This window comes from Lithobates pipiens, unplaced genomic scaffold, assembly GCF_037356315.1.
Source record: "Lithobates pipiens isolate NorthernLeopardFrog02 unplaced genomic scaffold, aLitPip1_a1.2 Scaffold_19, whole genome shotgun sequence".
NCBI lineage: Eukaryota > Metazoa > Chordata > Amphibia > Anura > Ranidae > Lithobates > Lithobates pipiens.
Genome location: NW_027507764.1, coordinates 102,118,359 through 102,143,262, shown reverse-complemented (window position 1 = coordinate 102,143,262; position 24,904 = coordinate 102,118,359). Strand labels below are relative to the sequence as shown.

At 42.9% G+C, this 24,904-nt stretch overlaps 1 protein-coding gene across 2 annotated transcripts in view; it reads right to left on the bottom strand.

Moving 5' to 3' along the window:
* The window catches only part of ADARB2 (adenosine deaminase RNA specific B2 (inactive)), an 805,999-nt gene that overhangs the window by 257,123 nt on the left and 523,972 nt on the right, over positions 1 to 24,904 (bottom strand). For both annotated transcript variants that reach the window (XM_077491116.1, XM_077491117.1), the window contains exon 4: positions 6,770 to 7,674. In XM_077491116.1, coding sequence (XP_077347242.1) covers positions 6,770 to 7,674 — 905 coding nt within the window. The remainder of the gene's footprint in view (positions 1 to 6,769; positions 7,675 to 24,904) is intronic.

Sequence of the window (24,904 nt, the reverse complement as noted above, 5' to 3'; positions counted from 1 at the left end):
GAATAGGGATAGATGAGCATTAATGGGGGTGGATGAGCCGTGGATGGGGATGGCCGGTTACGGCTGAGTATGGCCGGGTAAGGCTGAGTATGGATGGGTACGGCTGAGTATGGATGGGTACGGCTGAGTATGGATGGGTACGGCTGAGTATGGATGGGTATAGATGGGATGGCTGGGTACGGCTGAGTATGACTGGGTACGGCTGAGTATGGCTGGGTACAGCTGGGAATGGCCGCGTACAGCTGGGAATGGCCGCGTACGGCTGAGTATGGCCGCGCGCGGCTGGGTATGGCCGAGTACGGCTGGGTATGGCTCCTCCTCTTTTCAGATAACCCCCTAGGAGAAGCGTTCTCCCGGGGGGGGGGTTCCTTGCAGGTGTCCCCGACGCCCGCGTCATTGGATTTGATTAACAGCAGCGGGAGCCAATGGCTGAGCTGCTATCAATCTATCCAATCAGGAGACGGAGAACCCTGGACAAAGGAAGAGCGCATCTCCACCTGGCGAAAGTCCAGGGCTCAGGTAAGTAAAACGGGGGGGGGGGCTGGGGGGGGGTGGTCAATGCCAGGTGTTTTTCCACCTTAATGCATAGGATGCATTAAGGTGAAAAAACACGAGGGTTTACAACCCCTTTAAATGCATCATCACTATGCTGCAACTGCATGCAATGCACACAGTAGCAGGGTGGTTGCAGTACAGCCCCATTCTCCTAGGGATGTACTTAAAGGGTGCCCTGACTGGAAAAATATTGAGAAACACCGACATAGAGGAACCCATCACTCCATTTTTCTCCTGCAGCTGCTGAATGCCTACGGGAGGGAGAGGTGGAGAAGCGGCAGGAAATGGAGAAATTGGTTCCTTTACCAGGGGTGGACTGACAACTCATGAGGCCCCCGGGCAATAGGAGATTATGGGGCCCCCAGGCAATCCGAGATGATGGGGCCACACAGTATACACAAACAGTATACAATCACACAGTATATACATACATGTACAGACAGTATACACAGACATGTTTCTATTGGCTGAGAAGGTACTGGGAAGGTGGGGCAGCTATAATCTTGGGATTTTTAGACCAAAAGGATGTCGGTAAGGGACATTTCAGAGACATGTAAAAAAAACACAGATTTTTACATACTGTCCCTGGTTTTACTGAGGCTGGCAACCCTGATTGGGCCCCCTAGTGGCTCAGAGCCCTCAGGCAGTGTCCAAGTGGCCCAATGGTCGGTCCGCCCCTGTCCTTTACATGCAGCCACCCACTTGCAACCGGGTCCTGTTGTTCCGCCACCGAGCTCGGAGTAAAGGGCCCTGTCAGGGGGGCCCTTCATGGTTCTTGCATCGGGGCCCTGAAGGTTCTAGTTACGCCACTGTGGGGCATTGTTTACTCGCGCTGACACCAAGAAATTTTCTTCTGCCACTGCCCCCCCCCCCCACAAAGTTTGAAGGACAGTAAATGAAGGACAGTAAACTGGCCCTTTGTCCATATTGGGAGTCTCACCCCTTTCTCAAGCCCACACGTGGGGCACCTAAAATAGTTACCCAGCACATTATTATATAGCGTTGCTAAAATGAATAGACACAGAATGTTTTACTGAAAGAGACCCTTGAAATTATAAATGATTACAGTTTAATTAACAGAAGAGACCAGATTCTTTTACTTTTCGTAACACATTTTAGCTTACCCAATTATTATTTATTTCTTTGCTAAGTGATGGAAATAAGATGCTTTGTGGAAAACAACTTAGTTGTGAATTCATTAATACCTACTGTATTTTTAGCAACATAAATAAACAATAAAATTAACCTACAATCAGAAAAATCAACCTGCCAAGTGCAACTTTTACCAATCCAAATACAGTCAATTAAAATCTGGTTGGTATTTGTTGCTGCATTTAGCGCATTTTAATTGCCATGTCAATGTTCAGTATAAATTCTGTGTATTTATAGTATGTTAAGTACTTGTGTAATACTGTATCTATATTCACCTATGTACTAAAATCTGTATGGAGTACAGAACCCAGCATAGATGTCACCTGCATTAATGGAGATGTTTACATGCTTACATGGGTAATGCCTGTACATTTGCTTGCTATTCTTTGAAATTAATTAAGATGGTTCCATTAGCTGAACATCAAAGACAAGGTAAGAATGTTTCAATTCCCAGTTATTTACACCTCGTCAGATAGGTGGAAATGAATTTCTGCATAGAACAGCATATGTCTAAAAATGTGTTACCGTTCAGTTTTAATAGCATATCTGCCAATGTTTTGGTGTAAAGCGTTCCTGTACTCGCAGCTTCCTAATATCCAAATCAGAGAGCCCCGAGTCCTGATCTAAACAAGATTATGGCTCTTCCCACCCCATTTTTTTAATCTCTCGCCCTTTCTATACCTATTTTTACTTGTCATTGTTTTTTCTTTGACTGTCTTTGTTAAAATTATAAATGTTACAGATAATATTTTTTCCGTAGATATTGTTGCATCACATGCTCAATATACCTTCGTAAAAGTTAAAGAATGTATATAGAAATGCGAGCATAGTTACATAGTTAGTAAGGTTGAATAAAGACACCAGTCCATCCTGAGTGAGTGTCTACAATTGTCCCTATCCCTGTACATTGCACACTCACATCTGTCCCTATCCTCAAGGGGCCCACAATCCAAGGTCCCCATTCATATACAAGGGCCAATTTGGGACAGATGCCAATTAACCTACCTGCATGTCTTTGGAGAGTGGGAGGAAACCCACGCAGGCACAGGGAGAACATGCAAACTCCTGGCAGGTAGTGTCGTGGTTGGGATTCAAACCAGCGACCCTTTTTACTGCTAGGTGAGAGTGCTAACCACTACACCACTGTGCATGGACTTCCTAACAATAAAACCGATATTAGCAGGCATCATCCAGTGTATTCAGAGCGTGGGCCTTCTTTTGCCGTATTTATTTTTTTTTTTTACTTAATCTCATATCCAAATAAGGGGCTTATTTCCCTTAGGCACCTTGACCAATTTTACAGCTACAAAGTTTTACATTAATGTCTTGAAATCATTTGTTTCCATATATATGATCCAGGAGGTCTGCCTTAAAGAGCAATGCGGTCTGCTCACATAATTTGTAATAAAACCATATTTGCCATTCTGAAGCTTCCCTCCAACCACTTTGCATATTATTTTATATATACTGTGATTCCGTACTTGTCAAATATGCTGCAGAAATCTCCCTCCAATCTCCCTCCACTGAGTCTGGCTGCAACCATCTTAACTGTGGGCAGCTGAAGCTGCTGCCTGTTCACTTTCTGGATTTACACTGACAAACAGAGACACACCTCCAGCTCTGCAGCTCTCATTGGTCCTTTTATGACCCACCCCCCTCCTTTCTGGCAAACTCTCATGAGAGCTGTGCATGGTGTCATAAGCCTAGGTTTTTTACCAGACAAGAAACAGGAAGTGGGCTGTATACGGAATTACACGCGTTCTGGGTGAGCGACAGAATTGAAAGTAAAGCATCAGCATGACCACCAGAGAATTGTATCTGTGAAATACTTTGTCATATACTTTAACGCTGAACTTTTTGCACATTTTCCCCTGCACTTCATGGGTTAACTGCTAATTTTTCTAGAGGAGAGGAGAGTGGATATATACCCTCCTGCCCCCCCACCCGTGGTCTAGCAGTCTTGTGTGATGAACTGTTCCTGACATCATCACGCACATAGACCAGCTCTGGACATGAGAACATCAGGAACAGTCCACCGCTGGATCGCGGGGGAGAGCCATTTCACGCTGGAGTGGAGGATCAGGTGAATATAAGATTTCTGATCAGCCCTGGACAAAACAAACAGTTGACCTATGAAGTGGCAGCACATCCCCACTGCATGGGAGAAGTTTTTTTTTTGCCCAGACTTGGGCTTTGACTGTCTGCAGATAACAACTATCATTTGCAAAGCCTATTTGGCCTAAATGTAGCCAAATCTCACTTTTTCCACATCCCCCCCTCTAATATTAACACTGATCTATTTTGAATTTTCTGCTACAATCTGTTTTCATTGTCCTTGTACAATTTTTTTCAGTGTTAACTATTACCCACTTCTAAAGCTACAGGTACATAAAAATGGTTACTTGAATTACACCAGACAGGCACAGTGCAGGTCACAACAGCTTCAGCTGATAAGCTGCATACAAAGGAAAAACTCTGCACTCTACATATGCTTTAAATGTTGCACTGTGAATGCTGTGCTATACATTACTTTCCCTACTACACTGTACGCTATGTTGTATATTGTTACCACTAGGGACTTTTCTAAGTATATAGAATTGTATCACATAAATTCATAAACTGGGCTAGCAGGAATTAAAATAAAAAAGCCTGAGGTTAAAGTGGAACCCATTTTTTATGTTCTGCTCTCCTTCCTCCTTCCTCAACCTTCTGGCACATTATCAAAGAAAACATTATTTTCTTTAAAGTGATATTAAAGTCTATTTTTTTCTGTTTAAAAATAACAAACATGTTGCAAGGGTTTTGCACAGAGCAGCCAGGATCCTACTCTTCTTGTTCCCTCGCCGGCACTCCCAGCCCCTCCCGCCTGCCGAGTAGCTTGCTATGGGGGTTCCCAAGCTGAGCCGCTACTCTGTGTGTTCATTCAGACATAGAGCCGCGGCTTGGCCCTGCCTCTCTCTCTCTCCTCATTGGCTCAATGAGTTTGATTGGCAGCAGGGGGAGCCAATGGTGCCCAATGCTGTGTCAGCCAATGAGGAGGGAGAGTCCCTGGACTTTATGGCTCTCATGCATCATTGCTGGATCGAGATAAAAAAAAAACTAGCAGAGACCTCCAGCAACATGTATGCGAATGCGCAGCATCTCTCAGATTACATGCCATGTGCACAGTCCCTGCAGGGCTCTCTGCTAGAAAACAGTCCGAGACCAGCGGCATCTGTGCACATGCATGTGGATCTGGTGCAAGCACAGATACGGCACTGGTATCTCTGCCAGGTCCCACAGTGTGTCTGCGAATGCATCAGATCCAAATGAAAGATGGAGGCACTGAAGAAGAGGGGTGAACAGAGAGCAAGACAATGCTCGACTCCAATGTCTAGTAATTATTTTTTTCATACTAAATTCACAGACTTGCAGTAAAATACAGGGAAAACGGGTGTACATTTTCATCCATTTTATGTGTGTTTCACATGCACTTTACATGTGTTGACCTGCATTGCATTAAAATGCTTACATAATGCATTTTTATCCAACACAACGCAGCTGATCAACAAAGCATTGTAGTGTGAACAGGACACATACATTTTTTTTTTTTTTTAGGTGTCCTTGCATTGACTTGCGCTAAAAACACAGATCAATGCACTAGTGTAAATTATAAAAGTCCCAAATGCAGTGCTTGAATTCACATGGAAGTTCTTTCATTAGATAGATAGAAAATATGAAGGGCCCTTCACCAGCTTCCGTGCCCGTGGAAAAGCCCACCACACCCAAGTGCATCCAATCTGCTTACCAGAAGGAAATGATATATAGTCATATAATCATCAATCTCAGGACTTATGGTGTCACTTTCCAGAAGATACAGATAAACCGAGAAGAGGTCCAATCATCAAATAGCATATGGCCACCCGATTATTGAACTCCAAACCCAGAATGGATGGGATGACCTTTCACCAATTGGCATTGACCCAAATGGAAACAAGAGGCAGCAATAGTGAAGCCCGTAAGGTAAATATCTTATTGTAGTTCACTTACAGGAAGTAGTAGAATACAGTCATCATGATGGCTCTCAGCATGCTTGCATCTGTAAGTGAACTACAATAATATATTGCTTTGTTACCTTTTGATGATTGGACCTCTTCTTGGTTTATCTGGATCTTCTGGAGAGTTACACCATAAATGCTGAGATTGATGATTATATGCCTATATATCATTTCCTTCTGGTATGCAGATTGGATGCACTTGGGTGTGGTGTGCTTTTCCACGGGCACGGAAGCTGGTGAAGGGCCCTTCATATTTTCTATCTATCTAATGAAAGAACTTTCATGTGAATTCAAGCGCTGCATTTTGGACTTTTATATATATTTTGTTTGGTGATCAACAAACTGTGCTGGCTGCTTTTTTGTCATTTTTGTTAGCGCAGATACCCACCACCTCTTCTTTTTTACTAGTGTAAATTAGGCCTAAGACAGGGACAAGCTTAAGGGCCAATTCACACTGCAACACAGAGCGGCAAGAGCAATTCACCACTCTGGCTGCTTTGTGTTGCTGGATACGATAGAGGGGAGTGTAGTGCACAATTCATTGCACTACTCCCTTTTTATTTTATATGAGCTTTATTTGATGTTTACAAAACATACACTTTATTCACTGCCTTGCAGTGCGCTGCACTGGGCAGCTTGACATCGCAGTGCGATTTGGGCCAGTGCGCTGCTATAAAATGCAGCATGTATGCATTTTATTGCAGTGAAGCGCTAGCCTGCATCACAGTGTAGATGGGGCAGATAGGAAACAATTGTTTTCTGTGTGTCCCTTCATTGACAAATGTTTTATCATGTGGTAATATGTCTGTCACCACACATAGTGTAAAGTGACCCTAAGATAATTTTTTTTAGTTGGGGGGGGGGGTTAACATAATATATTTCCTGTTTAAGGTATTTATCTATAAAAATGTATCTCCACATGGAAAACATAGGATCCATTTTCTTCTATTTTCTATGCTGTAAAGGTAGGCTGACACTTTAAACAACACATTCCTATTTACTGCTGTTAAATTATGATCACTTACCTGTGGCAAATGGTTACACTTGCTCCTATTGGGAATGTGACCAGCCAGCTGAATATTAAAGAGGGCCTGTAAGGCGGCCTGTGCTGCTTGGGCCTTGGCCAGTTTCTTACTCCTTCCTGAACCTTCAAATGTCCTCCCATCAACCCTCATCGCCATCACAAACCGCTTGATGTGCTGCTTCTCCACAGTCTCTGAAAGGCAGACGTACCTCAGTCCAGGTCTCAGTTCATTTAACATCACCACTGGGTTCTTCTCACTCTCAGCTGGGGATGCCATCTTGTGCTTGTTTTGTTTAGTATGGCCCATTAAGTCCAACGTGTGACAGACTAATCTCCCATGTCGATATGCACTGGAAAGCAATTCGTTATTAACCGGGCTGTACGAGGCGAAGTGCTCGCTGTGTGCTGTTGGCTCGAACTCTTTGAACAGAGTGTCTGGGAAGTCTGCCTGGTCAGATGTGAAGTCAGTGGAGGGGTTGATGCAGTTCCCCATCGCAAAGTGAGCCTGACAAGCATTTGGAAACTGCACAAATGATTTCAGAGCCAGCTCGGCTGCCCTCATTTTAGCTTTCTTCTTCGTAGGTCCACTGCCCTCGAATGTGAGCCCGTTGACTTCAACCGCCACAGAAAACACAGGGGCATGGACTGGACCAGTTTGAGAAACTATTCTGTATTGCAAATCAGGTTTAAGCTCATGGAGCTGAACAAGGGCATTTTTGGGAGTTACTGACCATGAAAGTTTCTTTAGAATAATCTGCAGCTTGCAAAAATGGCCACCATTTCCTTCCTCCAGGGGCCGCTTTCGTTTAAGGCTGGCTGGCCCGACTTTTGGTCTGTCGCCGGATAAAGCCACATCCTCTCTGTTGCCAACATTGCGATTTTCTTTTACTTCCGTGCTGCTTGTACCTAGGCAACCAGAGAAAATATATGAATGCTGTTATATTTTACCTGCAAACCTAACTAGCAACATACATATCATGTATTTTTGAAAAAACTTTCTATTGAAACCAAATTCTAGTCAATAAACACACAGACGGAATACATACTGTATATGAAAGATGTTTTACCTGACAAAGCTTTTGTATTTCTGTCCAATACTGAAATTGAACAAAGCCATTTCACAAACCTGGGGACACTAGTTCCAGTTACAATAATCACTCTAGAGAGATTTACTTCCTGTTGTGATCCCAGGACAGGAAGTGGGGGAATTGTCCCCAGCAGGGGCTAAAACAAAGCCTGAGATGGGTTTTAACCATTTCCAACTCAATGCAAAACATATAACAAACACTTTTGCTTTAGATATACTGCATTTTAGTTTAGGGGTTTTGTCTATACTCCTATACCCGTATTTTTGTTTTTGTTTTGGATGGAATGAGAAACGTTAGAACAATGTCAGGTTTTACTGCTATCCAGAGCATGGAGATTTCCCCCTCACTTGTTCCCCTCACAAGATGTGAGGGTAAAACTGTAACAGGGAAACAGAAAACAATAAAAAGCTGACAGAGGTTCTATTATTTCCATATTTCCCCTACTTTATACCATCTTCCCCTCATTTCCTCTTTTGAAATAGCTACAATATTTTTTTTCCAAACAGGGTGAAGAACCTCCTTAACCTTCTACCAGCCACTGTGCTGCCACATATATGCATACAGCAGGTGCCACTATTGTGTGCTGGGAGACCACTTACTTGGCACACCTAGCACTGGCACTTGGCTGCACTGTCATGAACAGTTCATGGTCAGCTTAAAGTCAGTAGCCAGTAGGATAGACTTTAGAAAATATGATCACTGTACCAGCCAATCACAATAATCACATGATTGGGAAGCCTAGGATATGTCTCTGGCATTAATAAACCCTGTAAAGCAGCAGTGGGAGCTGGAAGTATGGGGTTGCCTTTAAAAAGGCATTTTTACTTCCATCTGTGCTGCTATTTGTGCTTTTTATCAGGAAAGATGGTAGTAAAACCATGACAGGATTTCTAACAGCGGCAGCTTTCCATTTCTCCTAATCTCCATTTTTTTTTTGAAGCACATGATTAGAGCCTGAGGCTCTAATTGGCTTCAAATAGGTTGGGCTTGGGGCTCAGAGCACTGCGCCCGAGCCCACCCACATTTGACATTAGCCAATCAAAATTCACTATTGTCTTCCTGCTTCTCCTCCTGGCCAATCAGCAGACTGGATTGGCCGAGAGGAGAAGCCACCCAAGCCACCTGTGACCTGGATGGGGTAAGTGCAGACCTGGCGGAGGGAGTTAGTTTGCTGCCCCCCTCAAAAAAAAAAATGGAGCACCAGCCACCACTGATTTTTAATCCTAACCCATTCTATCCAAAAAATAAATTTAAAAAATGACTATATTTTTACTTAAACCACCTTAATAACATGCTATTGAAAAAAATGGGTTGGTGGATGCAGTTTTTAGAGCACCATTTTTAAATTGTGCTGCAGAAAATGCATCACTATTTCCAGTGCAGCCTTCAAATGACTATGATATAGCTGTCATTGGATAGCATGGGTCACAATTAAAATGAACCAACCACAGCAATCAGCGTGAACTTAAAAGAGTAAACTCACCCCTGCCCTTCTAACTCTGCTGCTGCTGATTTCTCCTTTGTAAGTAACACGGTTCCCACTGAGCACAAATTAAATATGAACACCTGACCACAAAGAGGGCACACTGAAGAGCAAGGGAACACACAGAGCAACCAGGGGGCATATTGACAATAAAAGGGGGATACTGACCACCAATGTTATGGGACAAAAACACACCACTGACCACCAACAGTTATGTGGCACTCACCACCGATCAATAACATTTAAAGGGGCACTCACCACCAACCACCACCATAAGGCACACCAACTCCTGATTTGGGGAGTGTTTGTAGTGTCCTGGTATTTTAAGGCTTGTTCTCCTTTTTTGTTTTTATAGTAAACAATAAAAATAGGCGGCTATTAAATACCACCAAGAAAAAGCTCTATTTGTCAAAAAAAATGATATAAAATGTATTCAGGTACAGTGTTGCATGACCGAGTAATTGTCAGTCAAACTATTACAGCATTGAAAAACTGAAAAATGGCCTGGCAATGAAGGGGTATATACAGGCTAGTACTCAAGTGGTTAAGGTTCTTGTATTTTAGTCGCCAAAGTAAACATACTGTACATTAGAATAATAATGCAATGGACATATGAAAACACATTGGAGCTTTTACATTAGCCTAGAATCAGGGTTGTGAACCTATCAGATTGAAATTTACTGACATGACACCCAAAATTTACTGACATTTCCAACACATCCAAAATTACAGTTTTAAGTGCAAATTTCAGTATTTAGACTACAAACAAGTACAATATGCAATTAGCAATGTGATATAAGGTGGACATTAAAGCGGGAGTCCAAATACTGCAGCTGCTGACTTTTAAATAGTGACACTTACCTGTCCAGCGCGCCCGCGATGTCGGCACCCGAAGCCGATCGCTCGCTCGTGCCGCCGCCATCTTGGGTATGGGAATCAGGAAATGGAGCCTTTCGGCTTCATTTCCCGGTTCCCTACTGCGCATGCGCGAGCCGCGCGGCGCAATCCGGACGGTCCCCGCTGCCTCTGGGAGCTGTGTGTTTCCCAGCAGGCAGCGGGGCACTTGCTGAAGGGGGCGGGCGCTTGCGGAAAGGGGCGTAACGTACGCCCCTTTCCGCAGAGAGCTAGCCCGGAAGTGGGTGCAGTTACCTGGATTATCCAGGTAACTGCACCCCCCTCCCCCCTGAAAGGTGCCGATTGTGGCGCCGGAGGGGGGGGGGATTCCGATGAGCGGAGGTCCATTTTAGGGTGGACCTCCGCTTTAAGGCAAAAAACCTAGTTCCTATTTTATTTTTGAAATAGTAAGTAAGTAGCTCAGGGACAGGACAAGAAATCAGAATGGGCAGCTACACGGGCATGTAATTGACTCTCACAGTGACACTGACAGCAGCACAGATAATGATGACACCTCACCAACACGACACGTCCCCTCCGGTGTCACATTGACGGTCTCTCTCCATGCCAGGTGGTCCCTTCGGTCCACTCCAGTCCAAACAGCACTGACAGTCCCATTCCCAGCTTACACAAGCTCGTATGGCAGACCTGTACACAAGGCTTCGGCCGCTCCCCTCGGCCTGCTTGCATCACAAGATATGCTCAGGCACTGCCTCCACCAGATCGCACCCCCGCCGGTGCCACCCAAACACTGTAGCAGGCACTTGGATGGTCTCGGCTGTGCATGCGCAGTGCTGAGCCAAGCGCCACAACCATATTTTTACCCGGCAATCCTTTCCTTTTACTGGTATTTACAGGAGAAAAATGCTGTTTTTTACTGGCTGCCAGTAAAAATACTGGTGGTTGGCAACACTGCCTGGAATACAGCCTGAGAGGTAGATCACACCTTTCTTAAAGTGTAATGATTAATACCTGTTTTTAACAAGAAGTCCCCTTTGTCTTCATCTAATTTTACGTGTGATTTTAAAAAAGTGTCACATTATGTCTCATTTTCAAAGCTTTATGTGCTAAAATTACAATGAATTAATAGACAAACTGTTACAGTATTATAATAAGGTATAATACAATATTTCACTTTAGGATCGCACTATGAGAATAAAAATAAGATAAGGCAAGGCCTATGCTGTGTTAGGATTATCTGTTATATTCTTTAGATATTACTATCCTTTCCACCTTAAAGTGGAAGTACTGTACATGCTAATAATATATATCAGTTAATGCAGTTTTGTAGTCAATAAAAAAAATATTAAATGTATTTTCAATCTCCAATAGTCTGAATGTGCTTGCTATAAGGTTTCTGAGGTTTTCCAGTAAACAGTACTTGACTGGGAGAGGAATGGCCAGCGCAAAGAGCCAGTACATATGTGCCGATAAGAGAAAATAGCATGGTGGGCTCCTTCATCGTCCATGTCTATGCGGTAAACATGGCTGTGTGAACCTGTATGTGTAGTGGACCTGGCTCTGAACCAGTCTATGCAGTGGACCTGGCTCTGAACCAGTCTATGCAGTGGACCTGGCTCTGAACCAGTCTATGCAGTGGACCTGGCTGTGTGGATCCGTCTATTCAGTGGACCTACTTGTGAACCAGTCTATGCAGTGGACCTGACTGTGTGGACCTGTCTACACAGGGGACCTGCCTGTGTGGACCTGTCTATTCAGTGGACCTGGCTGTGAACCTGTCTGTGCAATGAACCTGCATGTGGACCTATATATTTAGTGGACCTGGCTATGGATCTGGACCCAGGAAGTTTATGTGCACACTAAACACCAGCAGGTTGTACACTGGGTCACGCCGGACCGGAAGTCATTTGGGACTGATAGTGAGGCTTGGTTATTCGGGACGGTTCGGAATCGGAAGTGGGGCGGGAGATGTTTCTGACATGGTGTCCCACGTGTATTCCTCCCCTTCTAACTCTTCTGCCAAAATAGTCAGAGGTATGTACATATTTAGATGGGCGTGTGGCCCAAGAAGCACAACAAAATACCAAATATTAGCATCTTTGCATACCGGGTCATCTGCCTTATTATAATTCAGTTAATCATTAGAAACCATTCTGATTGGCTGCTCATATGGGGGGTGGTCATTCGATTGGGGTCAGTTTTGGATTGGTCCTTGGGGTCAGTACCTGACGAATCAGGTGTTGATATCATGATGAGGCTTGGTTTTGGTGGGAACAGCCAGGTGCCCAGAGTGAGGTTTGGATGGTTAGAGACAATATAAATGGAGGTGACACAGCGTGCCGCTCGTGCCCCTGGATGACGCAATTTTGTTGCGAAACGCGTAGGGCTGAGCGGTACGCTATTTATCACCTCATGTTTGTGACGGTTTCCAGGAGAACGGGTCTGTCCGTGTGCGTCCGGCCGGTGCAACGGACTTAAGGCTTATTTTCTTTTATACATTTGTAAGTGTATTTTTACTTTTTTTTATCTCTAATAATAAAGGGTTTTACACTATTTCGAGTTCTATTTTTCCCTTTATGGTTTTGATGCCCCTGCTTTTTGAGTCCCTCTTTTTGGACCTCTGAGTAAAGACGTCCGGGAGTGAGTCTTCTTCCCAACATCCATTGGAGTGGTGGAACTAGGAGGACATCGAGGACCCCCCCCGGCTGGAAGTGGTATCCATTTTTACAAGTCTCGTGTGACCCTCTGTAGTGGGGGGTCATGCCTTTCTGGTAAGCGGCAAATCTTATCACATGCTGGTGGTGGATTGAACACTTCTTTTTTCCATTTGGACCTAGTGGTGAACTTTCTACGAATATTGTGGCTTATTATTTTCTGGAGGACTTTATTTACAGCTTTGCGATAATTAGTTTGGTGGCTCATATACACAGACTTATCGCTTATACACTGGGTGTTTATGTTTCTCAGTTTTTTATTTTTTTTCTTATCTTTATTTTTATCTTTATGTGGATACAGGTTTATGCCATGGAAATCTATTGTATGGGTTAGATTGTAAGGGTTAGATTCTGCGTTTTGAGATATCAATACACGTGTGTTTTATATCACGCATGTTACAGATATACACCAATTTATATAGTGTTGTTATACCTTGTTTACTACTCATTCTACCACAATTTTTTTTTTGCACAATTAGTCGTTTACATAAGTTAAGCGCGGCTTAGGATTTTTTATTTTTGATTTTTTATCTGGCTATGGATCTGTCTATGCAGTGAACCTCCCTGTGGACCTGTCTGTCCAGTGGAACTGGCTGTGTGGACCTGTCTATGTCGTGGACCTGGCTGTGGACAATGCAGTGGACCTGGTTGTGTCAGATGAAGCCACATGTGAACGAGGGCTTAAAGATGCATTTTGTAATGCAATTGGAGCTTTTGGTGCCCCTGTTTGAAAGATTAACCATAACCTCTTGAGATGTCACTGCAACAGATTTCAACAGGGACATAGCAACAAAAAGCATTTTTAGAACCTCTGTCAGAGTTGCTGCTTGTGTCCACGTGAGATTACCCTTACTTTGTGTGTAGTCATGGGCTAGGAGGTATGAGAAAATCATACCAGTGGAGACACACAGCACACAATACCAATTTTTTTTAAAAAAAGCTTAAAAACCATGCTGGCTAAAGTTCCAATCGAATATTAATGCAAACACTGACAAAATTGACAGAAACATCCAGGGGCGGCCTGTCCATTAAGGGTGCACAGGTTCAGCCCCTTTCAGGACTTCGGTGAATGGATTTGAATGCGGGTTAGTGTTACAAGGTCTCAGGTGTGAATGGGGAGCAGGTGTGTTAAATTTGGTGTTATCGCTCTCACTCTCTCACACTGATCACTGGAAGTTCAACATGGCACCTTATGGCAAAGACGTATGAGTGCTGCCAGCATTGCTGCAGAGGTTGAAGGGGTGGGGGGTCAGCCTGTCAGTGCTCAGACCATACACTGCACACTGCATCAAATTGGTCTGCATAGCTGTCGTTCCAGAAGGAAACCTCTTCTAAAGATGATGCACAAGAAAGCCTGCAAACAGTTTGCTGAAAACAAGCAGACTAAGGACATGGATTACTGGATGTCCTGTGGTCTGATGAGACCAAGATAAACTTATTTGGTTCAGATGGTGTCAAGTGTGTGATGCGAAACCAGGTGAGGAGTACAAAGACAAATGTGTTTTGCCTACAGTCAACCATGGTAGTGGGAGTGCCATGGTCTGGGGCTGCATTAGTGCTACCGCCACTGGGATGCTACAGCTCATTGAGGGAACCATGAATGCCAACATGTACTGTGACAAACTGAAAGCAGAACTTCAGTCATTTTTCATCTTTCCATCTATTAAATCCTCTGCCCTCTGTTTTAACTTTGGATAATAAAACATTTTTTTTCTACCAGTAAATACCTTATACAGCCCACTTCCTGTTTCTTGTCTGGTAAAAAGCCTAGGCTTATGACATCATGCACAGCTGTCTCTCTCACTCTCGTGAGAGTTTGCCGGGAAGGGTAGGGGGTTGAGTCATAAGAGGGCCAATGAGAGCTGCAGAGCTGGAGGTGTGTCTGTGTAAATCCAGAAAGTGAACAGGCAGTAGCTTCAGCTGCCCACAGTTAAAATGGTTGCAGCCAGACTCAGCGGAGGGAGATTTCTGCAGCATATTTGGCAAGTACAGGGTCACAGTATATATAAAATAATATGCAAAGTGGTTGGAGGGAAGCTTAGGAATGGCAAAGATGCTTTTATTACAAGTTACGTGAGCAGACTGCAGTTCCTTTTTAAGCTGAGCATGATCCCCTCCTGTCGGAGACTGGGCCACAGGGCAGTATTCCAACATGATAACGACCCCAAACACACCACCAAGACAACCACTGCCTTGCTATAAATGTGAAGGACTGACAAAGCATGTCTCCAGACCTAAACCCTATTGAGCATCTGTGGGGCATTCTCAAATGGAAGGTGGAGGAGCGCAAGGTCTCTAACATCCACCAGCTCTGTGATGTCATGGAGGAGTGGAAGAGGACTCCAGTGGCAACCTGTGAAGCTCTGGTGAACTCCGTGCCCAAGAGAGTTAAGGCAGTGCTGGAAAATAATGGTGGCTACACAAAATATTGACACTTTGGGTCCAATTTGGACATGTTAACTTAGGGGTGTACTCACTTTTGTTGCCAGCGCTTTAGACATTAATGACTGTGTGTTGAGTTATTTTGAGGGGACAGTAAATTTACACTGTTATACAAGCTGTACACTCACTACTTTACATTGTAGCAAAGTGTAATTTCTTCAGTGTTGTCACATGAAAAGATATAAAAAATGTTTACAAAAATGCGAGGGGCGTACTGACTTTTGCGAGATAATGTATACTTCAATACGTGAAGTAGAAGAATAAAATGACATATAATCTTACAAAACATAACCAGTTTTGTATTTTTGGTTTCATGTTTACCTAGTGAATATATATTGGAAAATGAAAAACCAAAGTTATGGCTGTTCCAGTTTTGGGAAACATATCTCATTTCATGGAGGCCAGGTGGAGCCGAACTCCTCTCTGGGGAAATTATATATATTAATTTATATAAGATATGCTACATAGGTGACCCAAATGCATAGCATTGATGGAGTGCCTGGAAGAGGACAATGTACTTTATTATTAACTGCCTGGTACATAGAATCCCAACTCAGCAAAATTTAGCAGTGATAATCTCTGATTTTCCAGACCTGTTTCTGAGTGTTGCCAGGAATGAAGGAGAGCTGTGTGCCTTTGGGGCTGGTGATTAGGAACCCATGGTGGTGTGTTATTAAACCATTATATGGCCATTAATCTTTTCTGTAACATAACGAGTCGTGAAGAGGCAAGTAGAGTTGACTGTAAGTGGGGATATGGGTTGATTAAACAGGATCTCCTTGGAACAAGAACACTGTAATTTTAAGGGAGATGAGGTCTATATGAATTTTCATAATATCAATATTCACGTCTGTCATTCTGGCTCATGGACATATGCCAATAGCTGAAGATAGTTGTATCTCTTATTTTCATTTTGGTGCAAGAAAATAAATATCCAATGACCTACATGTGGATAGAGGTCAGAAAAGGGAATTGGGAAAATTCTGACTCAATCAAGATAGGAACCATTTGATTTGACTTGCTTAGCTATGAATATTATCTGAAAAGTAATTTTCCATTGTAAATTTGAATAAACACACCGCATATGTTAGAATCTGACTCTTATGTGAGAGGTAGAGATGTGGTTTCTAAGGGCGAGTAATGTATATGTACTTTTTCCCACCATCTGTACTGGCAGTAAAGTGGGTCTATAATATATCATCTACTCCAAGTTGATCCATATAAAGCCAGCGTAGCAGAACATAGGTACAGATCTAGGCTTGTTCACAGACAATATCGAAATAAAGAAAAAAATGTACTCTTTGGTAAAGCAGTAAGTACATTAAAAATCAAGCCAGAGCATAATATGGAACAAAATGTTTTCTTTTTTAGTAGACATTGGGTGTGAGCTGTAATTTTTCTTTATTTGGGAGAAGTGGGGCAATTCATTAAAAATTTTACACAACTATTTCAACATGTATGGTGATCAACAACAGATTAGCGAACACATAGTTTGGTGGACCCTCTGTATCACTAAGCCCACCTTTTACACAGGCCATATTTGTTTTGCTTAGCAGGGGCTCTGACCACTGATCCCCTGCTGAGCAGAGCAGAGCGGGTGGATGACAGCTCATTGTTTATGTAGAGAGGACACAGACACAGTCTGCTTTGCTCTTTGGGAAGTCAGATGTAAACAGACCAGTTGTCTGTTTACACCCTACTGCTTTCCGATCCGATTGGGCCAGATGGAGGGGCCAGATGGAGGAGAATGGATCTCCTTCCATTTGTTTTTGCCAGATCAGATTGGATTGGAGGTATGCGGGTGTAAACAGACACAAGTCAGCTTACATCTATTGCTCCATAGAGGAGAATGTGAAAGAGGCCTAAGGGTGGCCATACATGGGGCAATTTTTTTTCCCTCAACAAGCGAGTTGACTGAAAAACTGACCTGTTTCCCCCATCCAAACATTTAATGTGGATGCAGGAATCCTCCCCACTGTCAAAATACAATGACACAGTGACTTATTGCATGTGCTGCTGATCGAGTGAAAATATACCAACAGAGCAGCTGAACAGAAGTCAGCTGTTAGAGTTCTGTTCAACCAGAGTAACCACAATCGGATTTAAATGTGTCTGGTCCATACTCAATTTTGATCTATGCATGGGCAGCGTAAAGTGGTTGTAAACCAGGGACCAGTTTCAAGGCAGTCAAGTTTCCCAGGGATCAGGGAAGGGGGATGGGGCTTGTTGGACAAGTCGGGGGTATTGGGATATTTGCAGAGTCTGTACACAATCCCCTTTATATCAGTGTCCTCAGTTCCCCTTCACATTACAGTTCCCCTTTACTTTACAATGCCCCTTTACAGTGCAGTCCCCTTTATATCACAGTGCCCCTTTACATTAATGTTACAGGGACTGCACTGTAAAGGGTCATTCTGATATAAAGGGGACTGCGCTGTAAAGGGGCACTGAGATTTAAAGGGGGGCTGTGATGTAAAGGGGACTGCACTGTAAAGGGGCACTGTAATGATTACATTGCCCCATTACAGTGCAGTATTTATTTTACAGTACCCCTAGCAATCACAGCCTCTGCCATCACAGAGTCCCTGCAGTCTGGCACTGCTTCGTGACCCGGGGGTTGTGAACCCCTACCCTAATGCATTCTCCATCAAAGTGAAAAACCCTTCTGTGATCAGCCCCCCCCCCCCCCCCCAGCCCACCCTAAAAAAAAATCCTGAGCCTGATCTCGATCCACTGCTCCCTCTCTCCTCACTGGATATGGAGGCAGCAGTTGAAGCTATTGACTCCTGCCACTGTCAATCATATCCTGTAGAGGGGGGAGCCACGCTGTGTGTATCAATAGCCTGCACAAGTGCCCCTATAGCAAGCTTGGTATGGGGGCACTCGGAAGGGAGGAGGAGCCAGAAGAGGGGGTCTAAAAGAGAAGAATAGGGGCCACTCTGTGCAAAACCACTTTACAGAGCAGGTAAACTTGATATGTTTTTTACTTAGAAAAAAGATGGCTAGACATAGATTGAAATTCATCCGATTCAGCAGGGACCGGACCCATGTATGGCCAACTTAAAGCGGTGGTAAACCGCTGGCATACTAACACATGAACATGCTGAAGGCGCTTCCATCTTTACCCATTCTTCCTTACGGGTTTGCAGGCTTTGGCTGTGTGAGTGGCAGGAGCCGCTATGATGTCACTCCCACGTATGCACGTGGGAGCCGTGGTTTATGGCACAGAAAACGGCATGGGTATGCTGTTTATTCAGAGCGGATGTGCTGGTGACATCACCAGCTGTATCTACAGTAAATATCTCCTAAACAGTGCACATTTAGGAGATATTTACAGTACCTATAGGTAAGCCTTATTATAGGCTTATCTATATTCAAAATTCATGCATTGGAGTTTACTCCCACTTTAAGTCCTTAGAAAGATGGCATTAGCAAACGACAGACAGTAGCAAAGTCAGTAAGGCAACGGGCAGATCCGGCACAGTATTGGGCTCGTACACACTAGCAGTAGCCCTCTGAAAGTGTAAAGTTAGCCTAAAGTTGGCCTAAATTCTTTAATATACCTGCAACTGCTTAACACTAATCTATTAAACTGCACACATTATGAATATAAAAACTGGTGGAGTTAAAAAAGAAAAAGATGGGAAAACAGAAAGGATTTAGAATTACTTCTAAATAATACCTACATTTTTTGAAACTACATGTAAACTGTGACTTAACCTGAAAAAGGTTGATGAGTAGGTTTTCATCCATGAAGCATGGCCAAATAATCTACATGTAGGAGTACAAGTAGGCGTGTGATCGTGTATGCAGCAGAAACAAGTACAAAGATTTGGATATTTTCCAGAATGTAATGTACCTGGAATAATTGTCCTTTTTCACATCTCACACATCTTTCTGTACTTGTCAGTTTTTAGCACTCCTTAATGAATTAATAATTCTACTTGGGACCTGTGTCACTGTCAGTGTGTCTTATTAAAATGAAAGAAGGTAGCACATTGTGAATGCATTGCATTTCCAAATAGAACTAACAATGTATTATATTAGAATTACAAACAGTAGTAGCATAAAATAATTCCAAGGGACTAGAAAAGAAAAGAGACTTCATATACATGTATACCAATTACCTATATGTGTCCAGTATAAATAAGTCCTCCATCCAGTCCTGCTCCAGTCTTGCCCATTCACTGGGCTGCTGACAGGGAATGACCATACAAAATGAGTGAAGATGTCAATGAGTAAATAAAGTTACCAGCATTCCTTAATCTACAAAGTTTTTATTTTTTTGTATCATTTTTTTTCTGCTCAATACAGAGGAATGCTCCTCCAAGCTGCTCAAAATCTCCTTGACTTTTTGGATATTCTAGCAGCACCCTTAATAAAGCAGGACTGCGAATGAGTCTGTAGCTCGGCTGACTGCGAAGCGAGATTTGTTAATATTTATTAATATTTAGACATTTGTACTTATTTTAACATTTGATGTATCTTATTCTGTAATGTTTGGTGTAATATCACATTTTGCTAATTTTCTATGGTGACTAATTCTTTAGTCAGCCATGTATTTTAACAAATTATAATAAATATATTGTTTTACCTGTTTTAGCTGTCTGTTGTGTATGGTGCCTCAAAAGTCCCTATATATTGGAAGGTGATCCTTCAAATTGTGTTTCTAGAGGAATGCAGTCTACAGTGATACCAGATTCAACAAAAAAAATCCAGAAACAACAGCATCAAGCATTCATCAATACATAGTGTCAAGGGCCATCAGTCAGGGACAAGCAATCCAGAGAGGGAAGAGGTAGTGCAATATTCTTGTAAAATCACTATATTAAAAAAATGTGAAACAGTTACAGGCCTTCAAAGTGGGCTCAGTAAGAGGTAACTCTGCAGAAAAAGTTTTTTCCCACCTATTTTTGTGGCTCCCTTGCCCCTGGAACAGGCAGCTCAGAAGCAAAAGAGGCACACTACTAAAATGAACATTGCGGCCTCCAGTTGTTGATGATGTACCTAAAGAAGAAGTGCATATGAAAAGAGAGAGAAAAAAAAAAGCTGTTAAATTGTTTCTGAGAGCCACCCTGGAGCCACCCTGGAGCCACACCTGTATGCCGTCCTGCGGGTGAAGAGTGGTGTCATTCACAAGTGGGGGAATGAGCGTGACAGCCTAGTGGGAGGTAAAGCGAATAACCTCAGGCCTTTTAGAACAGGTTAACACAATCAGTCACAACTTTGCGATATTGGTAACAGTAGTTTAGAGACGCTAAAATCAGAAGATGAAAACAGTATGCTGTAGGAGTGATATTGTAACGTAGTAAATAAAGTGGCTCTCAGAAAATAATAAAACTATCTCCTCCATAAAACCCAGTTCAAACATTCAAGTGATCTCTTCAATTTGCCACTTCTTAGGCAATTAAACTGGAAAGTCTGAAGGCAAGTTTAGCGGAATAGCCATACTAGTACCCCAAAAATCACAGTAGCTATGCACCACGTTGTCATCAAGATCTATGGTGATAACTGATGCTAAGCTAAGCAGGAAATTAAATGAAGCCAGGATCATCAGTTTTGAAAGCAAAGATCTGCATATCATAGTGAACAAAGAGGCATTGCTGTTGACTAAGGGCTAAAGGAGGAAGATATAAAGGATCTACTGAACAGAAACGGTGGAATCAGAAACAAGAGATGCGTGTCTAGTGTGCTTCTAGTTGCTCACCAGAGGTGTTTAACCTGTGGACCTCAAAGCCCTCTGATTTGGCCCTCGACCTCCTACTCTGGGATGGTGGTTCAGCACGCCTAGATCGCAGGTTGCTGACCCACCATACCAGAGCATCAGAGTGGATAGACTCGGCACCAGATGAAGCAAGCAGCTCTGAAGGTACTATAGTGCTCGCTCCTGTCCCAGACGAAGTACATTTGGTATCACTCTGCCTGGAAAATACGTTTTTCGAACAGCCAGCGATGCCAGCAGAAACTAAAAGATAAAAATGGGTTTATTAAACATCCCAGTTTAGCAATGAGTTGCCAGACTTGCCACTAAATCTCATACCTAGTACATCATTTGACTTCAAGTGGTTGTACCGGGGTGATGCCTACAGCTGCAGGCATCACTCCAGTACAGTTTTTTAGAGCCAACAGTTGACTCTCTTGTAATAGCAATTGGAGTGGCTAACTAGCTGCTCGAATGCTATTACAAGCAGTAGGAGGGGGCATCAGGATCAGGGGGCAAAAATTTAGGATTTGATTTGGTCTCTGCATGCACACAAGCAGCCATCATCCCACACATGTGCGGTATCGTTGCGAATGCCAGATCATGCGCAGTAATTCTAGCACTAGACCTCCTCTGTAAATCTAAAGTTGTTATCTGTAAAGGCCTTTTGAAGGATTGTCTATGGATAGTAAAATTTTTGTTTTTTGTCATGTGTGGTATCTATTTAGTGTAACATGATCTTTTATATTTTACAAAATAACTGGCTTATGTATTGTGTTTTTTTGCATTTTAAAAAAGTGTATTTTTTCCCCAAATATTGTGTTTGAAAAACTGCTGTGCATTCTCTGATGCCGCGTACACACGACCTGACTTTCCGGCAGACTAGGTCTGACGGTCTTCCGGACAGACTTTCGGTGGATTTCCGATGGACTTTGAGAATGAACGGACTTGGCCACACACAAACGGACTAAGTCCGTTCGTAAGTCCGTTCATTTTGAACGTGATGATGTAAATGGGACTAAACAAGGAAGTTCAATAGCCAGTAGCCAATATCTTCCCTTGCATCGTATTTGGTCCATCGGACCAGCACACAGATGAACGGTTTTCCCAATTTTAGTCCGTTGGAATTGAGTCCGTCGGCTAGATTTGAAACATGTTCTATTTCTAGGTCTGTCTGATTTTTTATTAGAAAAACGATCGGACTAGCCCACACACGATCGGATTGTCCGGTGGATGGATGGTGGGCCTGGAGGATTTGTTTCAGGTCAGAATCCTGTGTAGGGTCAGAGAGGCCTCTGACTGTAATATTATTGGGGTTCAAGTCCAATAGGTGAAGCTTATAGTCTCTGAGTGAAGAAGATTGAGCAATAAGCTGATTATGAAGCTGGGTAACCTCTGTTTTAGTGAGATGCAGTTCCTCTTCCAGGATTTCTACCTGCTAAGCTTCATGAACTATCGTATTAGCAAAAGAAAATCCTGTTCAGTGGAAATGCACTTTATGTATTCACACCATTAGGGGTAAGAAGATTGGTCAGGCTCAGAGTCAGAGGAGTCAGAATGATGGCCATGAATTACATGGCTGTGAGTGCCTCTTAGCCTTTAGCTGTGGAGGCATAAAGGGGTCCCCTGATACATACCAGGTCTGGTCAGTAGATGTATGCAGTGCAGAATTGTGTTTAGTATGTCACTGTGTTTAGTATGTAGGGCTGCTTGCCTCCTCTCCTGAAGAAGAGAGATTGGGTTGCCAGGCATATGGTTGTGGCTTTTTTGGAAGCTACTGCACAGCTACATTGTGCTGTGATGGTGCTACTCTCTTTGTAGTAAGATTTGGTGCAAACTACAAGGGGAGGCAGCAGCTCATCCAACAGCCCCAAGGAGTGCTGCTGGACGTTCACTGTCCAAGAAGGGTAGGCGAAGGAGGTTGGCTGAGTGGGCTTTCCTGCAAGAGAAGTTGGTCCTCATCCTTGTTGGCACACTGCCTCTGGTGCAGAGAAGGCAGATGTGGGCACCATCTTGACAGCCTCCTGTGCCAGCACCACACTTGGATCAGAAAACATTTTTAGGCTGTGAAGCTTGGGAGGGGTTTCAGGGGATGTGAGGTTCCCCGGTGTCCTTTTCCCTCTCTTTGTTCTGCATAGTCACTGCTGAAACAGTTGTGACATTTGGAACACTGGCCAGAGCAGGAGCTAACAAACCAGACGTCTGATTCCTAGGTTTACAAACCACACCTCCTAAAGCTAATATTTTAATGTGAGACCATATGGAAATTACGTTAAAAAATTATATGATTTACCATTAAAATCTAAGGTTTGGATATATTGGCTTTGTGTATTTGTTGGATTCAAGAAAGCACCATCTATTTGGTCACTAGATGGTGCTGACTTCAATAAGTACACTATTTCTAGGGGTTATATAATGTACGTGTGCATCAGAGAGTCATGGACCTAAAGTTGATTAGAGAAAAAGAAGCATCCATTGAAACTTAGAAAAGGAAGTTTTACTTTTGAAAAGTCAAACAACAATATCTACTGTTTGGAAATCTGAGAATGGCAAACACCAGCTACTCCATATAATGGGTTGGAAATTGATATTCTCCCTACTAGCTGTAAGCCCTATTTTTGGACATTTTTGGGGGTTTCCTGTATCCTCGACTCTTTCTTCCAGAAGTTCATCCAGCCATAAATTTATAAAAAGTGACTGGCGCTCAATGTTTCTTTTACCCCTCTATACTCCGAAGATTCCACCCTGCGGTTTAAATGTTGGTGCACCGCACTACTTTGGGTTTATACTACACTCCTCTGATAGAGGAAGAGCACTACACTATTTTTAGTACAACATTGAAGTGCAAGTATAAAAATAATGAATTACTTTAAGGCAGGCGTCTCCAAACTTTTTAAACAAAGAGCCAGAATTTAGGGGTGCTGGACTGTGGCAAATGGGAGTAAAAAATGACAAAACCTCCGTGGTCAGTAGGAGGAGGAATTGTGCCCCATAATGTCTATTAGTGATAGGGATAATGCTTTATCATTGGTATCAGTGGGAGGAATCCCATCATGGGTGTCAGTGGGAGGAATAGTGCCCCACCATTGGCATCAGTGGTAAGAATATTGCCAATCTTTGGTGTCAGTGGTAGGAATAGTGCCCCATCATCAGTATCAGTGGGAGGAAAAGAACTTCATATCTGTGGGAAGAATTTTCAAAGGCCTGGATAAAGGCATGCATAGGGCCGCAGTTTGGAGACCACTACATTAGGGTAATATACATGTATTAATTGAAAATACACTATACATCCCTGTCCTTGTAATACAAATGACTAAAATATAATATAAGCCTTAACATTCTAATATAATTTCAGAATTTACTTTCAAACTTTTTAATCTGCAGCTTTCAGGACAATAATATTTGTTGACCCAACTACTGACCCTGCCTGGTTGAGGCACTTCCTGGTTTAGGGAGACCACTCTCTGTCCCTATCTTCCAATTGTTCTTTTGAATTGTCACCCTGTCACATAGGCTTCTGAAGGGGACTACAAGTTTCACATGTTTCAACACACAATTTTCAGTCATGGTCTACTGCAAATTGTGTGTTGAAACTTGTGAAACTTGTAGTCTTGTGAGACTTGTAGCTTATTCTGAAAAACAATGTAGAGAATGCTACATGGATGTAGACATAAAGTAGCTACAAAGAAACTGTATAACATCAGATAAACTGAGATACAACAAATGATAAAAACAAAGTAAAATCAAGTATTAAAAAAAAAATGAAATCAGTGTCAGTTGTTTATGATACATGGTGCTTTAACAAACTTCATAGCATTCATTTAGAGTTTTCATCTCCCGAAAATGTATGTGA